The 18,501-nt window shown below is 52.7% G+C and overlaps 1 protein-coding gene and 1 long non-coding RNA gene across 3 annotated transcripts; both read left to right on the top strand.

Moving 5' to 3' along the window:
- The first annotated feature begins 4,105 nt into the window (after positions 1-4,105).
- LOC142823922 (uncharacterized) lies at positions 4,106-7,850 on the top strand. Of its 2 annotated transcripts, none has more exons than XR_012898981.1 (3): positions 4,106-4,282; positions 6,021-6,474; positions 6,650-7,850. It is a non-coding gene; the product is annotated as an uncharacterized LOC142823922 (long non-coding RNA). The 2 variants fall into 2 exon arrangements; XR_012898982.1 differs by lacking the exon at positions 4,106-4,282 and adding an exon at positions 4,421-4,528.
- Positions 7,851-8,971: 1,121 nt separating this feature from the next.
- Positions 8,972-11,622, top strand: LOC142823914 (uncharacterized). The gene is made up of 2 exons (XM_075915684.1): positions 8,972-9,568; positions 9,816-11,622. The coding sequence occupies exons 1-2, from the start codon at positions 9,095-9,097 to the stop codon at positions 10,236-10,238; spliced, it is 897 nt and encodes a 298-aa protein (XP_075771799.1). The 5' UTR covers positions 8,972-9,094; the 3' UTR covers positions 10,239-11,622.
- Positions 11,623-18,501: the final 6,879 nt, after the last annotated feature.

Here is an 18,501-nt window from a genome sequence, read left to right as displayed (position 1 = left end):
GGAGGATAGGGTCAAAATTCAAAAGGATCTGGACAAATTAGAGGAATGGTATTTGGCAAATAGGATGAAGTTTAATAAGGACAAATGCAAAGTACTCCACTTAGGAAGGAACAATCAGTTTCACACATACAGAATGGGAAGTGGCTGTCTAGGAAGGAGTACTGCAGAAAGGGATCTAGGGGGTCATAGTTGATGGGTATCATATATTGTGCCTATGCTTAGGAATGTATGTGTTTTATGCAAAGGATAGTTTAGCAGGTACGTACGTGCAGAGAAACCTGCTGATCTCACCTCCTTCCCCTGGGTAGTTAATCAGTTTCTGGAACATCAATAAAACTAAGTCCTCATATGCATTGACAAAACACAACCCAAATCCAACCCCATGAAATCCCTGTTCCCACAGTAGCAGACCCTTTTATCCACTGAATCACTGTAGCTGCCTTATCACTTCCTTCATGATATTTTTCATCGCTTGGAGATTTTCGTTCTCTGCCTGTTTTGTAGCAATAGAAGCATACGGAATTTTAGACCCCGATTCTAATACTATTTGCTCGATCTTTCCCCTAATTACTCTTAGAGCATTTTCAAATGAATAGCCTCGATCCATCTCCCAATCTGGGAGATGAGGAAGAGAAGCATCGACTGTGACATCAGGAGCGATCAGGATAGACCCAATAGAGATAGCAGTATCGTTAGGCATAACACAGTAGGAAGAGCGAGGTGTTAAGCAAGGCTTGCCTGCAAGAGTTAATGGCCTGAACCCACACCAGGTGGCGGAGTTCTTCCTCACTGCTATAGTACCTGTCAATGTAGACATCACATGCACCGTTAGGTCAGGTCCCAGCATTTGAGATAGGTCTCTCCCTGACTCCAGGTCTCCCATACACCAAACCCATCCTCCCAGGATGGAACATTGGTCTGTGAGAAAGCTGTGTAGTTATCTCCAGCCTTTATCACATACCTGATGTTCTGGATGCTGCACAGGTGTCCTCGACACGGGAATGGGAGCGGGTGGACAGGCTGAGCCTCCAATTCAGGAGCCCAACCTACAGGAATCAACACCCCTCCAAGGATGGAATGACCATCCCAGCATGCCCCTATTACCGATAGGGACCCCTCCCCTGCCGCTAGTTCGACTGTCAAATGTTTTCCATTTGCCTGCTCCAAGCGTGATTGTAGCATACTCCACTGATGTGTAGAAAAACAACAACAAAGAAAAAGCATACATATTTTGAAGGAAGTAATAAAAAAAAAGTGTAGCTCCCTCACAAGATTTGACACTGATGACTCATCATGTCCTCTTAGAGGTAGTCCCAAAGAAGACAGCAGTTTCACCATGGCAACAACACACCTCAGCACTTTCCTCCAGTGAGAACACTCCTCAAACTGAGCCGATAAGGCAGAAGCAGTTCGTCTGGATAATTTATATCTTTGACCAAACTTACACATAGCATTAATATGAGCTTTGGATGTTTCATGATCAGCAATATCTCTTGCAACATTTCTCCAATTAGCGTGTCCATCTACAAATGTTTGTTTTACTTTACTATGGTCAGGGAATAATTTGCAAACATAACAGTAGACTGCCTTGGTGGTTTCCGAAAAAATCAACCAACTTCTCATTTCTGTGCTCCCATTTTTCTTCATCCTCAGAAAATGGGACTCATGAAGACCTTTAAATTGCTTTTTACTTTCAACGTCATACTCTTTTCTCAAATGTTCCCTATTACCTATGTTTTTTGGTTTATTTACTAAGAAGTATTCTATCTTATCCAATGAAATAGATTTTTGCCATAATGCAATGTCTTCAGGGTAGGTTTCTTCCCTTACTTTGAGAAAATTACCAATATTTTTTAATTCCATTGCCATGTCAGAGTCCACTTGTTCAACTTTTGCAGGTGCCGTGGTATCCCCACAACTCGGCACGTGATCACATAATTGAGATGTTTCTTCACCCATACTATTTGATGAATGTCCTCTAGTCAATACTTCAAGATTTTTAAAATAACATGACAAACTGTCCTTGTGCTTAGTTTCCTCTTTTTTCCCGCCTTCATTTTTTTTCATTTTTGACTGCCAGATTCATAGTATTGCTTCATTATTGCTAAAAAACTGACCTTGATTTTTAGGCAAATTAAAAATGTCTGAAGGAGCAGGGGTGCAGCTACGGGTGGGTCTGGGTGGGACATGGTCTGGACCACCCATTCCCCAATTAGGTTTAACACCAGTGGCACTGGCACGTTTGTAATAGTGGGGTGCTGAAAGCCAGCCCCTTTCTCTTCTAGGTGCAGGTCTAGACCTGGGTGTGGGTCACAGGCACGGGAACTATGGTTTCAGGAAGGACTGCTGACAGAATAGCCAGGTCCCTCAGCAATGTGTGGAGGGGGTACATGTGGGCCCCCAGAAGGGCAGGGCCCCAGGTGGAAAGGGAGGAGCTGGGGGTCCAGAGCAGAAGCAGAGCTGCCATGGTGGGGCTAGAGAAGACTGACAGAGGAGATACAAAGATCTCCATGGCCACAGAGTACAGCTTCAGATGCCCCAGTGGCCCTGCACTGGTTGGCCCAGAGAAGAGCACCCACATGTGCTCCACTTGAAGGTTCCATTGGCCACAGTTCCATTGTCTGGTGGCAGCCAACAGCAGCACAACATTACAGGGGCTGGAAGAGTCAGGAGGAGGGGGCAGCACAGCCACACAGCCAGCTGCCGGAGAGAAGCGGCACTTTCCTGCTTCTAAGCGCCTCTTTTCTCCTGCAGGTGAGCCTCCCTGCTCTTCTGCCCCCCACACAGCCCTCACTGCAGAGGGACTGCCCTGCCCCCCCAGAAAGACTGCCCCCTGCACGGGCTGGGGGTGTGTGCCAGACCGGGTGCTGGACTGCCTGTCCCTGGGGGCCCCTTGTGTCAGGGCATGGTATATTGCATTGTAAATCCACCACCGACTGCTGGTCGTCCCACCACTGCATGACAAACTGGTCCCACCAGTCGGAACTTGTGTCCTGTCACTAGAAGCAGTGGTGTGCAGGGAAGGGTAATTTCACACTGGTGAGACTGGAACTATCTATGTGACTGACAAGTTCAGCTAAGTAAACAGAATCCTTCTGCAAGCACTTAGTCCGGGATAAGGATGGACTTGGCTGCAGATTGGTAGCGAAAGCCAGAAGGCAGTGGAAAATGGCAGTTAAACCAGCCAGCAATTTGTGGGGTCTTCAGAATCTTCAGTCAACAACTGTGCTAAATGGAAATATTGGAGATGATAAAATGATGTCTTTAAGGCCCCATAAAAGAAACCCAGCAACCCGGGGTGGGGGCAGTCAGCCTGCTCTCTCTCCCTAATGTTGGGAGGGTTTATCTCACCATGAGCAGCAGACTTGAGCACTGATCTAATCAAATTATTCAGCATTAAAAACCTGCCAAAGCATTACAGTGCTGCAATTTCCAGAGGCCCAGCTGGGATAACATGCTAACCGACATCTCCACGATATTTATTCCCACTGATAGGCTGGTACGTGTTTGTTTTCCAAGCACTAAACTGAAAGAGCAAGATGAACCAGTGGAGATGAGAGAGAATGAATGAGCAGCCGGGATATATATATATATATATATATATATATATATACAGGCAGTCCCCGGGTTACGTACAAGATAGGGACTGTAGGTTTGTTCTTAAGTTGAATTTGTATGTAAGTCGGAACTGGTACATATTGTAGGGGAAACTCTAGCCAAACATTTTTTTTAGTTTTGGATAGCATAGGGAAAGGTTAACTCCCCTCTAATGTTTGTTTTGCTGTCTGTTCCCCTGTTCAGAAGATTTCACATCTATTTCTGTCCCTGTGACAAACTCAGGACTAAAGGAGTAACTCATCAAATACCAAACAGCTCTGCACCATGCTTTGAGCTAATAGCTTTATTTCCACACACCACCCAGGGTTCTAGGAGGAGGGTCCTTTTTTTGCTAACACAATGAGGCCAGCACTTTGTTTGTTTTGGTGGAGTCTTTGTTTGCCCAGGGAGCCCAGCATGTATAGGGGGAGGAGGGGCGGAGAGGCTGCTTTTGTCTGCTGTTCGGCAGCTTGTTGCTCAGGGGAGGGGGCAGCCTGTTGCTGGCAGGGGGGGAGGGGGGAGGCGTGCAGGATGCGAGGCCGCGGAGGGGGGGCAGCGGGCGTGGGGAGGCACTTTTCCTCTGCCCGGCAGCTCTGCGGGATCCCTGTCCCTGTGGCCAGCTGCTGCAGGCAGAGGCCAGTTGGAGCCGGCCGAAGAGGAGGAGGAGGTGGATTCTAGGACCCAGGTGAGCGAGCCCCGGGGACGGGGACGCTGCTGCGCTCCGGGAGCCCGGCATGTATAGAGGGGAGGAGGGGCAGAGAGGCTGCTTTTGTCTGTTTGGCAGCCTGTTGCTCAGGGGAGGGGGCAGCCTGTTGCTGGCAGGGGGGTGGGGGGGGGCAGCGGGCGTGGGGAGGCACTTTTCCTCTGCCCGGCAGCTCTGCGGGACCCCAGTCGGAGCCGGCCCGAGGAGGAGGAGGATCCTAGGACCCAGGTGAGCGAGCCCCGGGAATGCTGCTGCGCATGTGCGGGAGTTGCCTCACCCCGTTCGTATCTAGGGATCCCACGTAAGTCGGATCCACGTAAGTCGGGGACTGCCTGTATATATATATATATATATATTGTGGCAGACCAGGAGGTCCTGCGACTTGGTGGGGCCACGGATGCATAGATTAACAGGTGAGGAGAAAAGTGCAGCCGGAACCTCAACATGAGGTTCTGGAGGAGCCGAAAGAGGGGCTGTAACCTGGCGCACTCAAGGTAAACGTGCGCCAGGGTCTCCTTCATGTCACAGAAGAGGCAAGTGTCAGGAATGGGGGTGAACCGCACCAAGTACATGCCCGTGCTCATCGTACCATGGAGGATTCTCCAGCTGATATCCCCAGTGGGACATGGAACCAAGGTCGAATAGAGGCTAGCCCACCCTCCATTGGTGGTAGGAGGTCCCGCCACTTGGTGTCTGGGCGGGACACGAGGGTGGAGAAGTGCAGCGTGTGAAGCATGAGCGTGTACAGGTGACTCTTCGGTGCAATTCGGAAGGGGAACGGCTGCAACGCGTGCAGCCGGCTCGAGTGACGAAGGGGAGGCAATCGGGAAGGTATGCAGGGCTGAGGGCCAATGGAGAGGCTGGGGGTGAGCAGTGGGCGGGGTGCACCCTCTCGCAGGACCCTGTTTAGGTACACCCAAGCAGTGGGCGGCAAAGCATCCTTCACCTCTTGAAGTACGCCCCGGGGAGTATATAGGGTGGAGAGCCCCTCAAAATAGGACCCGAAGCCGAAGGCCCGCAGGGTGCTCAGGAGGTACCCGTGGTCCATCCGGTCTAATGCCTTCTCCTGATTCAAGGACAGGAGGGGGAACGACAGACCGTCCGTACACCCTAGCTCGAAGAGATCCCGGACCAGGAAGAGGTTTTCAAAGATGGTACAGCCTGGGACGGTGTAGGTCTGGTCTGGATGGACCACATCCGCCAGCACGGACTTTAGCCTTAGGGAGATGGCTTTGGCGATCATTTTATAGTCCGTGCTGAGGAGTGAGACAGGACGCCAGTTCCTCAGATCACAGAGATCCCCCTTCTTAGGCAGCAAGGCAAGCATGGCTTGCCTGCACGATAAAGGGAGGACCCTGCTCTCCAAGGACTTGGCCTAGACACTGGCAAGGTCCACACCGAGCATGTCCCAGAATACGCGGTAGAACTCCACGGTCAGCCCGTCCATGCCCGGGGATTTATTGATGGGTATGAGGCAGAGGGCTTCCAAGAACTCGGCCAGAGAGAGAGGCAGCTCTAGCCGGTCTCAGTCGCCCGCGCTGACCATTGGGAGCTCATTCCAGAGAACCCTGCAGGCATCAGTGTCAGTTGGATCCGGGGAGAACAGGGAGACGTAGAAGCCGCGAGCCCTCTCACGCATCTCCACCGGATCCATGAGGGGGGTTCCATACTCCGCCAGAAGGCAGACAATGTGTCTTTTAGCCCCCCTCTTTTTCTCCAGGGCGTAGAAGAAGCGGGAGCCGCGATCCAGAGAGGATCCAGAGAGCCGAGGAAGGCAGATGCCCGCTGGAATAAGCTGAGACTCTCCGGGACGGCCCTGCACGACCTCGTCCATCCCCAGCACCTCGGGCTGCGGGTTCGTGGATAACAGGGTGGCCATCCCGGCTTGATGGGCTGACAGGTGGCTGAAATAAACCCTGTCCCCCCACTCCAGCTGCCAGCTAGTCTCGGCGGCCGGAGCCGTGTGGGTCTCCTGCAGGAAAATGACAGAGTACGCCCCCTCCTGAAGGAAGGAGAACACCCGGCTCCTGCGGAGACCCAACATGCAGCCCCGGGTGTTCAGAGTGGCAAAGATGATCGACGGCAGGAGTGCTGGCAGTCTCCATTGAGCCCCGCAGCAAACCATGACCATACCCGAACGTGAGCAGGGTGTCACGGAAGCCGCGGACCCGCTGGTAGGCTGCAGCCTCCCGCCGCTCGGTCCCTTTACCCTCCCCCAGGAGGGCCCTTGCCATTTGCAGGACGAGATGGAAATATCCCCAGCGCTGAAGCTAGGGGGAGGGAAAACCTCCTCCTGAGGTAAGCCCCATCTGAGTCCCATCGCTGACCCCGCCACCCTCTCCTCCGCAGGCCCGGCCTTGCTGCTTTTGGCGGTGGCAGCAACAGCACCCGCACACTCGTCTGGGCCCTGCGGAACCCGAGCGGGATTGACGACGGTCACGGTTGGAGGAGGGGCGATCCCAGGGTCCGGACCGTCAGGGCCACCAGCGATGGTAGGGCCGGTGCCCTCCCGGGCGTCGGGGGTCCCGGGTGCCTCTCCAAACCGGGCCAGGGGACAGTCCCTTCGGACGTGCCCCGTCGCCCGACAGAGAAAACACCGAGCCTCCCCCATGGTGTAGTACACCCGGTACCGGGCCCCTTGATGGGGCACCAGAAATGACCCTTCGAGGGCTTCTCCGCCACATCCCGCCGGCAGTAGTTGGATTTGTACCTGCCGGCGAAAGGAGAGGACGTGGCGGAGGGTAGGATCTTTGCAGCCTAGAGGAAGGGGACTCAGGACTGACAGAGGCCTCCCCAGGGTGGAGAGGAAAGGCAGTAGGGCGGCATTGGGGAGGAAGGGAGGAACGGAGGACAAAACCACCCGTACGCCCAGGTCCTCTAAAGGCTCGAGGGGAACGTGGACTCCCCCCACCGCCAAACCCCTTTCCACCACCTCCTGGGTGGGGCCCTCGGACGCCAGGAAGAATACCACCTTCCCGAACATCCTAGAGGCTGCCACCACGGCCGTGGGCCCCACCACGCGTGCCAACGCCCGCACGTAGGTCTGCACGTGGGGCGAGGCCGCTACCAAGAGACAACGGACCCCGTGCCTCCTGGTCAGGGTGGGAAAGGGGCCGCGGCCGCCGGGGATGGTATTCCGGGAGGCGGCTTGGGAGGCGTCAGGTGGGAGGGTGGCGGCAGCTTCAGAGGAGTTGTTGTTTATAGGGAGGGTTGGGGAAGGGTTTGGCAGGGGTGTTATCAGACAATCCCTCCATTGTGGTAATGGACGGGGAAGGAAGACAACACAAACAATTAAGGTAGGACCAATAGCATCAAGGGAGGGAAAGGGAGGGGAGCAAGGAGTTTCACCACTCCCCCCCACTAGGCTGGAAGTGGGGTGGGAGGGCAACAATGGAGAAGGGGAAGGGGGAGTAAAGGAGTAAGGGGTACAGCTCCCAGCACAGGATGGAAAAGAGCAGCTCCTCCAGCTGCACTGGGGAGGTGAGGATAAATTAATATTTAAGGAACACAGGATATGTCTACACTAGCCCCCTAGTTCGAACTAGGGTGGCTAATGTAGGCATTCGAAGTTGCAAATGAAACCCGGGATTTAAATATCCCAGGCATCATTTGCATGTTCCCGGGCGGGCGCCATTTTTAAATCCCCTTAGTTCGAACTGACTGCCCGCGGCTACACGCGGCAGTCAGAAGTTAATCCGAACTAAATCCTTAGTTCGGATTAACTGTTACTCCTCCTGCAATGAGGTGTCAGTTTGAACTAAGGGGATTTAAAAATGGTGCCCGCCCAGGAACATGCAAATGAAGCCTGGGATATTTAAATCCTGGGTTTCATTTGCAAGTCCGAATGCTATATTAGCCTCCCTAGTTCGAACTAGGGTGCTAGTTTAGACATACCCTGAGTGTCCTCCCCAACACAGGACAAGCTGTGGGGGGAGAGAGAACCCCAGGGGCTGCCCTAAAACAGCCCCCTTACCTCCTCTGCCTCAGGGAAAGCAGCAACAGCAGCAGCAGGAATGGTGGAGGTTAGGCCTGCCAAGGTGGAGAAAGGGGGGGAGAGCAATAGACCCCCAAAGAGATGGGAGGGGGCGGCTCCCCCTACCCAGAAGCAGGGCAGAAAAGACTCCCACCCCCCTGCACCCTCAAAAGCTAGTTGAGGTGAAGGGGGGGCGGGAAAGCTGCCCGCAAAAAAGCAGGTGGAAAATGGGGCCTGGCCTAGAATGTAAGGGTAGCCAGGGCCTGCCTGCCACAAAAAAGCAGCCCCCTCCACAGACACCCCCCTCCAAAAAAGAAGGAGAGAGGAGGGGCACAGGAGAATGTGCAGCACCCCAAGGGCAGGGGGCTACCGAGGCCTCATGGACGGTCTACAAAATCCTATAGAAGGTAGCCATATTGGGAGGTCTGTGAGGGTATGTCTACACTACAGCACTAATTCGAACTAACTTAGTTCGAATTAGTTAATTTGAACTAAGCTAATTCGAATTAGCGCATCTAGACTTAAAAACTAGTTCGAATTAGCGCTTTGCTAATTCGAACTAGCGCGTCCACACTGATTGGACGCAGGGGGGCATTTAAGGGCAGCTGAAACCGGTTCTGGCAGGGCATCAGGTCAGTAGTTGCTTTGTGTGGCTGCTGTCTGAGGATATCTGAGGCTCGTGCTTAAAGGGACCCCCCTGGACAGCCGGTTCTCAGCTTTTCCTGCTTGCTTGCCAACCTCGCCGAGGGACAGCAAAGCGTTGGTCTCTGTGCCCGTCTGTGTCGGTGCTTCCCTTCGGGGACGCCGCTGTAGGTGGCAACATGCAGCCAGAGCTCACCCTGCAGTTTCTGGTGCAGTTTGTGGACTTGCTGCTGCAAGCCTGCCACCAATGGCTGGAGGCTGCCTGGCACCACCTGGTGCACGTCAGCCCCCTGCCTCTCCGCCTGGCCGCCCTGGGGGCCGTGGAGGAGCCGCAGCGGCGCCCGGATGCCGGCGTCCGCCGCCGCATCTGGCGTCTGGACACCAACAGCGACTGGTGGGACCGCATCGTCCTGGAGCGCTGGGAGGACCGACAGTGGACCCAGAACTTCAGGATGAGGAGGGACACCTTCCTGGAGCTCTGCGAGTGGCTCGCCCCTGCCCTGCGCAGAAGGGACACTCGCATGAGGCCCGCCATCCCCCTCCAGAAGCGGGTGGTCATCGCCCTCTGGAAACTCTCCACGCCGGACAGCTACCGATCCGTCGGGAACCAGTTCGGCGTGGGGAGATCCACCGTCGGAGCAGTGCTCATGCAGGTATGGCACTCGCTGGCCACTGGGCCGGGAGGGAGGGGGGTTGCAAGAAGGGGATGGGCCGCCCCAGGGAAAATGGGGGGGGGGAGGCGAAAGTGCCCCACACCGGAGGGGTCAGTCTGTCCTGGCCGTACTACACGCCGCCAGGGGGGTTGCTTCCGGGAGTGGGGCGCGGGGCACTGCCAGGGCACGAACACTCCCAGCCACCCAGGCGCCCCAGTGATTCGCGCTTTGCTGTGTCTCTCTGCAGGTGGTCAAGGCCATCAACCGGGTGCTGCTCCGCAGGGTGGTCCGCCTCGCCGACCCAGACGCCGTCATCCGGGGGTTCAGCGCCCTCGGCTTCCGCAACTGCGGGGGGGCCATCGACGGGACGCACATCCCCATCCGTGCCCTGGAACACCAGGCCTCCCAGTACGTGAACCGCAAGGGGTACTTCTCCGTGCTCCTGCAGGCCGTGTGTGACCACCGGGGACAGTTCACGGACAGTTCACGGACATTAATGTGGGCTGGTCTGGCAAGGCACATGACGCACAGGTGTACCGGAACTCCTCCGTGTGCCAGCGGCTGCAGGCCGGGACCGTCTTCCCTGACCGCCAAATCAGGGTCAGGGACGTGGACATGCCCGTGTGCCTGGTGGGGGATGCGGCCTACCCCCTACAACCCTGGCTCATGAAGCCCTACACGGGGTACCTCAACCCATCCCGCCAGGCCTTCAATGCCAGGCTGACCAGGGCCCGCATCGTGGTGGAGGGGGCCTTCGGGCAACTGAAAGCCCGCTTTCGATGCCTCCTCACCCGTCTTGACCTCGCAGAGCACAATATCCCTCCCGTGGTGGCAGCATGTTGTGTGCTGCCGCTGGTAGTCCTGGTTCCTGGCACGCCTGCTGGCCCGGGTGCGGGTGGCTGTTGCAGGCGGGGTGGTGCGCCCTGCAGTCCCAGGTGCTGCAGCTGTGGTGAAACAAGAGCAGCGGTCAATTCTCCCTGGGGACAAGGTGGGTGAAACTCAGCCCCCCTCTGCAAGGCCAGGGCCCCTGCATGACACCCAGCTGCTGCTCCATGGCGGGCAAGGGCCAGGCTCACGGTCCCTGGGCTCCCTCTCCCCCCACAACCCCCCGTACACATAAGGGGAGCATGATGGTACTCACATGTGGAGGCCTCCCCGGCCTCGGACGACACAGGCGTTTTGCTCTGTGGGGTGCCTCGGGGGTCCTGGGTCCTGTGCAGGCTCCAAGCAGGCTCCTGGCTCTCGGCGTCCTCCTGCTCCTCCTCCTCCGTGTCTGGGATGGGGCCCTCTGCCCCGGGGTCTATCACCACCCGGGGGGCAGGGACGGCATGAGCCCCCAGGATGCAGTCCAGGGCCTGAAAGTGGGGGCAGGCCTCCGGGTCGGCCCCTGGCTGGCAGGCCCGGGAATAGGCCTGCCGCAGGTCCTTAATTTTGTAGCGGACCTGCTCCCGGGTCCGCTTGTGGCCTCTGGCGGCCAGGCTGTCAGCCATGCAGCCGTAGACAGCCGCGTTCCTGTGGCTAGTGCGGAGATCGTGGACATTGGAGGCTTCCCCCCAAACCTCGATGAGGTCCACGATCTCTGCACTTGACCAAGTGGGTGCCCACCTCTTGCAGCCCCAGGCAGGCTCCTGTGAGCTGCCAGCCTGGTCCTGGGAAGAGGGGAAGGGCTGGGTGGCAGCGGGTGGCTGGCTCATGCCGTGCCAGGTGCAGGGTCTGCTGGCTGGGTGCTGGCAGGCTTGCAACTGGCACAAACACTGTAGCCAGCCTGTGCCCCTTTAAGGGCTCCGGGGCCGGGAGGGGGGCAGACGAGTTTCCCTGGTGGTGCCCAGAGTGGCCACCAGGAAAAGCTGGGGAGGTCTAGCCTCCCACTAGTTCGAATTAAGGGGCTACACAGCCCTTAATTCGAACTAGTTAATTCGAACTAGGCGTTAGTCTTCGTAGAATGAGGTTTACCTAGTTCGAATTAAGTTCCAACTAGCGGTTTGCATGTGTAGCGCCTATCAAAGTTAATTCGAACTAATGGCTGTTAGTTCGAATTAACTTTGTAGTGTAGACATACCGGCTACGTCTACACTGGCCCCTTTTCCGGAAGGGGCATGTAAATTTCACTAGTCGTCGTAGGGAAATCCGCGGGGGATTTAAATATCCCCCGCGGCATTTAAATAAAAATGTCCGCCGCTTTTTTCCGGCTTTTAAAAAAGCCGGAAAAGAGCGTCTAGACTGGCCCCGATCCTCCGGAAAAAGTGCCCTTTTCCGGAGGCTCTTATTCCTACTTCAAAGTAGGAATAAGAGCCTCCGGAAAAGGGCACTTTTTCCGGAGGATCGGGGCCAGTGTAGACGCTCTTTTCCGGCTTTTTTAAAAGCCGGAAAAAAGCGGCGGACATTTTTATTTAAATGCCGCGGGGGATATTTAAATCCCCCGCGGATTTCCCTACGACGACTAGTGAAATTTACATGCCCCTTCCGGAAAAGGGGCCAGTGTAGACGTAGCCACCCTGAATGACTTCTTGTTTCCAAATTAGACTCACCTGAACACAGCCCAGCAATCAGGGCAGACAATGGAGGCCTAATTAGGAGTCAGCCTGCAACAGGGGTTAATTAAGCACCTGTTGCTAGTTAAGGCCTCCAGGTCTCTATAAAAGGTTTCCTCCCAGGCAGTAAGGAGAAGAGTTTTAAAAGGTGCACAGAGGAGAGTTGGAGAGAGGAGCAGGGAAGTGCTAAACCTTGAGGTAAAAGGCAAAAGGTAATAGAAGGAAGTAGTGGGTGAAGTGGCCCAGGGGAGAGGTAGCTGTATTAGGGTGGGGCAAGGAGCCCTGCCAGCTACCCCTCCTGTAGGGCCCCTGGGCTGGAGTCCAGTGGAGTGGGTGTGCCTGGACTCTCCCCCCCCCCCCCCCCCTTCTCTTGGAGGATTACCCCACCGGGGATGCGGGAACAGAACAAAGGCCAGGAAAGGGGGATTTGTCTTTCTCTTCCCCCACTCCTTACTCAGGACTTGCCTGTGATGAGAATGACTCGGTAAGTAGGGACCCTTGCCTCTGGGGAAGTCCCAAAGCAGCAAAGGGGACACTGTGAGTGAGGCACACAAGAAACTGTCAAGAAGTGCAGAACCCCTGGGGAGCTAACAACTTTGACTATACAGAAAAGGGGGGAGCAGGGAGGAGAGAGACATCCCAGAGCCTCTGACAGACAGAGGGGTGTGAGAGCTCCAACCACACTAGTCATCACAGAAGGGACAGAACTGGTGCAGCGTTGGGTCTTCTCCTTTATGGTGCTCTGCACCATGCACCCAGCAGCGGAGCAGGGAGTGACCTGCCTTCTGGGTGCTGCAGAAGCATGCTGGAGATGAGTGGATGATTAGTTATTCATACGCTTGGCTGGTTGAGCTCTGCTGGCCACTGCTGACCCTGTCAGTATCACGGTGGTGAAATAGGAACCCAGTTTCCCAGTGAAAGCTTTCTCCTCATCTCTATCCCCGCAGGTCTCAGGCATGCTTGTCCCATGATGTACTGGTCCTCTGGAGACTCACTGACATTGGACTAATGCCTCTTGTGAGGATCCTTGTGAGTTATGACAACTCAGAGTCTCATTGCAGGGGCAGCAGCTGGAAAGAGGAAGTCAAACAGCAAGAGGGGAAAGGTGAGGAGCACCCTGATGTTTTCCAGGCAGTGCACAAATAGGCTAAGTTCCCCTTAAATACTTGCTGCCTGAGCACCAGCAGACTGACTAATTTCCTTTGTTTTTCTGAGTTTCACTTTTAAATTAGTCTTCCCTCCTCTCTAATAAATACTCAAGAGTTAAAGCTATTTTTCCCCAACATGCGATTCCAACATCTGTGTCCCACCCTCCTGTCACCTTCACTGCCATAAACAGATTCGTAAAAACTGCTTTTGACACCCCAGCTGCCATTAGCCACTTAAAATCCCATAATTATCATCCTATCATGGGCTTGTTAACGAGCAGTAAAAATAAGGCCATTGAATATGGTAATTTATTTGTAAATTAGCCTAATGAGAATAGGTTTCAGACACTGTTTACTTTCTGGCTGCCTGTTTCAGTGCAGTGCAGGCTGGCTGCTGTTTCAGTATGGGAACTCTTCCTGGGTGGCAGACACAGCTTACAGCGTTAATGGGGGAAATTTGTTCAATTAATGCATAATTCTGCATTTTCTGCTACACTGGGCTTTCTGCATCAGGTGGCTGCTGCTGCTGGTGTTAAGATGCCAGTTTTCCATTTCTAATTTTGATGCCCAGACCCCCCCCAGCCCAATCTCTTCTGACTTCAGTCTTTCAAAGTTTAAAATCAAAGAGCTACTGGGATGTCCTGGTAACTGAACCTTTCGGGCTCCTCTCCAGACAGAAATCCTGCTCATGTTTTAAATTCCTTTCTCCTTCTTCCACCACCTCACACTGCTGAGGTAGGGCAGGACTCATGCCCTGATGGAACACCAGGTTGGGTATGTCTACACTGCAGATATTTTTTTGGAAAAATGGCTGTTTTTCCAAAAAAAACCTACACTTACACCCACACTGCTATTGAGTTATTTCGACAAAGTCGAAAGAACGGAGGGGTTATTCCGACAGCAGTAAACCGCTTTCTGCAAGGAAGAACCCTTTTTCCAAAAGACCTCTTTTGGAAAAAGAAGTGTGTGTATGGGGAAAAGGGTCTTTTTTCAAATAAGAGGCCTCCAGGAAATAACACGTGCCCTGGTGGCCACTCAATACAAACTAATCATAACTCTATAGTTCCTGTCTCCTGGCCCCTCTTAAAGCTGCAGGCACCCTGGACAAGCCTTGTGGCAGGAAGCCAGCCCTGGAGCAGCACCCTGACCATGTGGATCTCCCTGCCACAGGTATTGCCAGCCATAGCCCAGCCACAAGCCCCCTGAGACCCCCCTGGCCCTCGCAGGGAGCAGCACCAAGGCTCCCAGGACCCAGCCAGGGGTAGCAAGTGGCGTGCACCCTCCTGCTCTGGAGTGGAGATCCTGTCCCTCCTCGAGCTGTGGGTGGAGGAGGAGACCCTGCAGCAGCGATTCCCAACCTTTTTCCCATGGAGGAACCCCTAAAATAACTTTTCATATCCCAAGGAGCCCCTACCTATGAAAATGTTTGCTTGGCCAGAAAAAGTTGACGGCGAGGAGCGCAATTCAGTTACTGCTAAATTATTGTCAAGAAAATTTATTTGTAAAGAGCTGTTATATATAATGTCAGCTTACATTGCAAAAAAAATTTGGAGCATTTTTCCTGTCTTTTTTTTTTTTTTGTATTTAATCCTTTTTTTAAATATCAAAATATTAAATCAAAATAAAGTTTACTTAAACGTCAAAATAAGGTTCACATCCAAAGTCAATATAAGTTTTACTTTCAGTGTGACACTTGGGCTTGTTTCTTTTTGCACAAATGTTGAATTCTTGGCCGAATTTTTGAAAAACACACTCGCAGTTCTTCCTCGACAGACAGACGATTTCTTTCTTTGCTTTTAATGTTTGTAAAACATGAGAGCTCGTTCACAGAGGTAAGAAGTTGAAAACTGGAGTAAGATGTTCACTGCTTTTGCTGAGATTACAGGATACTCTTCTTATTGAAATCCAAAACTCAAGTGGCACTTCATTGAATTTTATCTTCAAAGTTCGATCACACTGTAGTTCAGTCAGTTGTTCTTCTTCTTGCAGACTGAGTAAATTTTGTGAGAACTCAACAAAAGGGTTCCTAACCCAGTCATACATTTCTGATGACAAAGAAGGAAAGTGTTGGTCAAGCTTTTCTGTCAGTGATTCCAAATGACTGGTAATTAATGGGATGACTTCTTTATAACCTGTCTGACTCTGAAACTGAAGTAGGAGCGGAAACATTTCAATATTTCCACTTGAAAGGTGTCTTTTCCAAACCGAGTTTATTCTTGAATGCAAGAAATTTGTCTGTGGAAGTTAGAATGTTTTCTTTTGGGCCCTGCATGGTGGTGTTCAAGTATTGATAAATATCTGCTAAGTAGGCTAGTTTCAGCAGCCATTTTGTATCTTCAAGAAAGTCAGAAAAACTGGCTATTATCTTTGAAGAAAAGCAGTAGTTCCCCTCGCAGCTCACATACCCTTGTTAAAACTTTCCCTCTTGAAAGCCATCTAACATCGTGTGTAGAAGGAGAATCACATGGTCTTTTTGCATATTTTCACACAGCTTTGCAAACATGTGTGAATTAAGAGAGTGCTGCTTTATAAAATTGACCATGTTCACAGCTACATCAAGGACTTGTTTTAAATCCTCCCCAATAGTTTTTGAAACAGAACTTCCCGGTGGAGGAAGCAGCAGGTCCTTGTGACATCAGGGTTTTTTTCTTTGAGTGTAACAAAGCCTTTTATTGAGCCGTTCATTGAGGGGGCACCTTCAGTACAAATTCCAATACACTGGCTCCATGACAAACCACATGATTACAAGTAAGACAAGATGTTGAAAATGTCTTGACCTTTGGTCATTTCTGGTAGCTCTTTACAACAACAAAAATTTTCCATTATTGCACCTTCGTTTTCAAATGGTATGCATGCCAACAGCTGAGTTTTACTTGTTATGTCTGTTGACTCGTCGACTTGGAGAGCAAAGTTAGTATTTCAGACAAGACATCTTCAATGTTGTGTGACATGTCATCCACACGCCTACTAATAGTATTATTAGAAACAGGAACTTTGTCAATTTCACTTTCAGCCTCTTTGCCCATCATTGTACTCACTATTATTTTACAAGCAGGCATTATTAGGCTTTCAGCAATAGTGTGACTTTTCAATTTTTGTGCAACTAGCTCAGCTACTAAATAGCTTGCTGCTTGAGCCTTTCCACTGATAGTTACCGTCTTCTCAAAAACTTTACGTTGTTTTCCTTGTGAATCCAAAAGTCGTTGAAAGTAATCAATTGTTTTATTTGACAAATGGCCGTGATTAGTAGTGAAGTGTCGATTTAACTTGGCCAGGGCCATAGCTGTGTGTTAGTTTTTCCCTGCAAACAATGCACAATTGTTCCTTCTCTTCCTGTTTCACTAGTACATGGCTCTTGTAATTTTGATTCATTTTCACTGTCCTCTCCTTCACTGACATGCCTTCTTTTCATATACTTCTACATTTTTTTTTTATTTTCGACGGCCGTATGAAAACTGTTATGTAGGTGAGATTTTAGATACATGAAAACAACCACAGTTTTGGTAAAAACGTTAATTACAAAACTGCTCAAAGACTACAAATCTACAAAATAGCAAACTACCATAATGTGCACTAGAAAAGCGGAGAATTCTGGGAAGCAGAAGGGCAGGCACAATACAACTAAATATAACCATAGGGTACGTCTAGACTACATGGCTCCGTCGACGGAGCCATGTAGATTTGTTGTTTTGGCAAAGGCAAATGAAGCCGCGATTTAAATGATCACGGCTTCATTTACATTTACATGGCTGCCGCGCTGAGCCAACAAACAACTGATCAGCTGTTTGTCGGCTCGCGCACTAGTCTGGACGTTCCCCCTGTCGACATCAAAGCCCTTTGTCGGCAGCCCTGGTAAACCTCATCCCACGAGGAATAACGGGGCTGCCGACAAAGGGCTTTGATGTCGGCAGGGGAGCGTCCAGACTAGCGCGCGAGCCGACAAACAGCTGATCAGCTGTTTGTCGGCTCAGCGCGGCAGCCATGTAAATGTAAATGAAGCCGCGATCATTTAAATGGCGGCTTCATTTGCCTTTGCCTATGTGTCTAATCTACATGCCTCTGTCGGCAGAGGCATGTAGATTACACAGCCTTAGATATGAACTGACCAAAACAAAACAAAGAGGCAGTTGGTAGCGTACGAAGATTACTCCAGTATTGCCAATTGTCGGACAAAAATTCCCACAATATTTCGAGGGATATTTGGAATTGTTTGCAGTATTTCAAAATTTTTATTTATTTATTCCACAATTTCTCGCAGAACCCCTGATGATAGTCTGCGGAACCCTGGTTGGGAAACACTGCCCTACAAGATCTCCACTCCCAGTGCTGAAACACCAAAATCTATGGGTACATGGCTGAAGCCCTGGCAGAGCAGGGACCCCGCCCCCCGGACCTTACAACAGGTCCGGAGTAAAGCCAAGAAGCTCCACCAGGGCTATGCCAGGTCCAGGGAGTGCAGCTTGCACTCTGGGGCAGGACCCCACTCCTGCCCCTATTACCAGGAGCTGCACCAGATCCTGGGGGCTGGGGAAGCCCTTTCCCCACCTGTGGTGGTCGACTCCGGCCTTGAGACACCCATCGTCGCCCGCCCTGAGGTCATGGAGGAGGAGGGACAGCAGAGGCAGGAGGAGAAGGACACAGCCAGCACCGTGATGCTGAGCCTGGAGCTGGTACACCTTGTCCAGGATGTGTTGCAGGCATCCTCTGACAGCGGGGAGTGAATATCAGCTAAGTGCTCTGTTTTCTACACACACAGGGCGGAGGAGGTGGGCACAGAGGGGATGGGGTGCGATCGTCACTCGGCCGGGACGTCATGCTGCAGTTGATGCACGTGCAGCACCAGTCTGCACCACGCAGCCTCAGAAGGCAGCCCCTGAGGACCCCCAGGATCCTGCTCACAGGCTTGGGGAGGCCACACACAAGTCTGACCCCGGGGGCGGGGATGCCCTCCCAACCCCAGCCACCGCTGGAAGCAGGCTGGGGACAAGGGCACATGCATGACCCCATACACACCTAGGAGTGCCGCACATGAGCATGCCTGCCCATGCAAGGCACCACCCACTCCTGTGGAGAGCGCTGCCAGGTGCAGGTGTGTGTGTGGGCCCCAGATAGGGCCAAGCTGCTCCAGCCCCCCTCTCCCACCCATGTGATGCCACTGTGACCAGACACTTCCCTTGCCTGATTGTCTGTGGGGGGAGGGGGAAAGGAGAGGGGAGCATGGTCCCCTGAGCACCTCAGGGCCCCTGTGAGGCAG

The sequence above is a fragment of the Pelodiscus sinensis genome, unplaced genomic scaffold (genome assembly GCF_049634645.1).
Source record: "Pelodiscus sinensis isolate JC-2024 unplaced genomic scaffold, ASM4963464v1 ctg38, whole genome shotgun sequence".
Classification (NCBI taxonomy): domain Eukaryota; kingdom Metazoa; phylum Chordata; order Testudines; family Trionychidae; genus Pelodiscus; species Pelodiscus sinensis.
This window is presented reverse-complemented; position numbering and strand designations above follow the sequence as displayed.

What these genes read in the sequence shown, in the direction of transcription:
- LOC142823914 (XM_075915684.1), top strand. Translation starts at nt 9,095, where the DNA reads ATGCAGCCAGAGCTCACCCTGCAGTTTCTGGTGCAGTTTGTGGACTTG. An exon ending in TCGGAGCAGTGCTCATGCAG is followed by an intron (nt 9,569 to 9,815) that starts GTATGGCACTCG and finishes GTCTCTCTGCAG; the next exon opens with GTGGTCAAGGCCATCAACCG.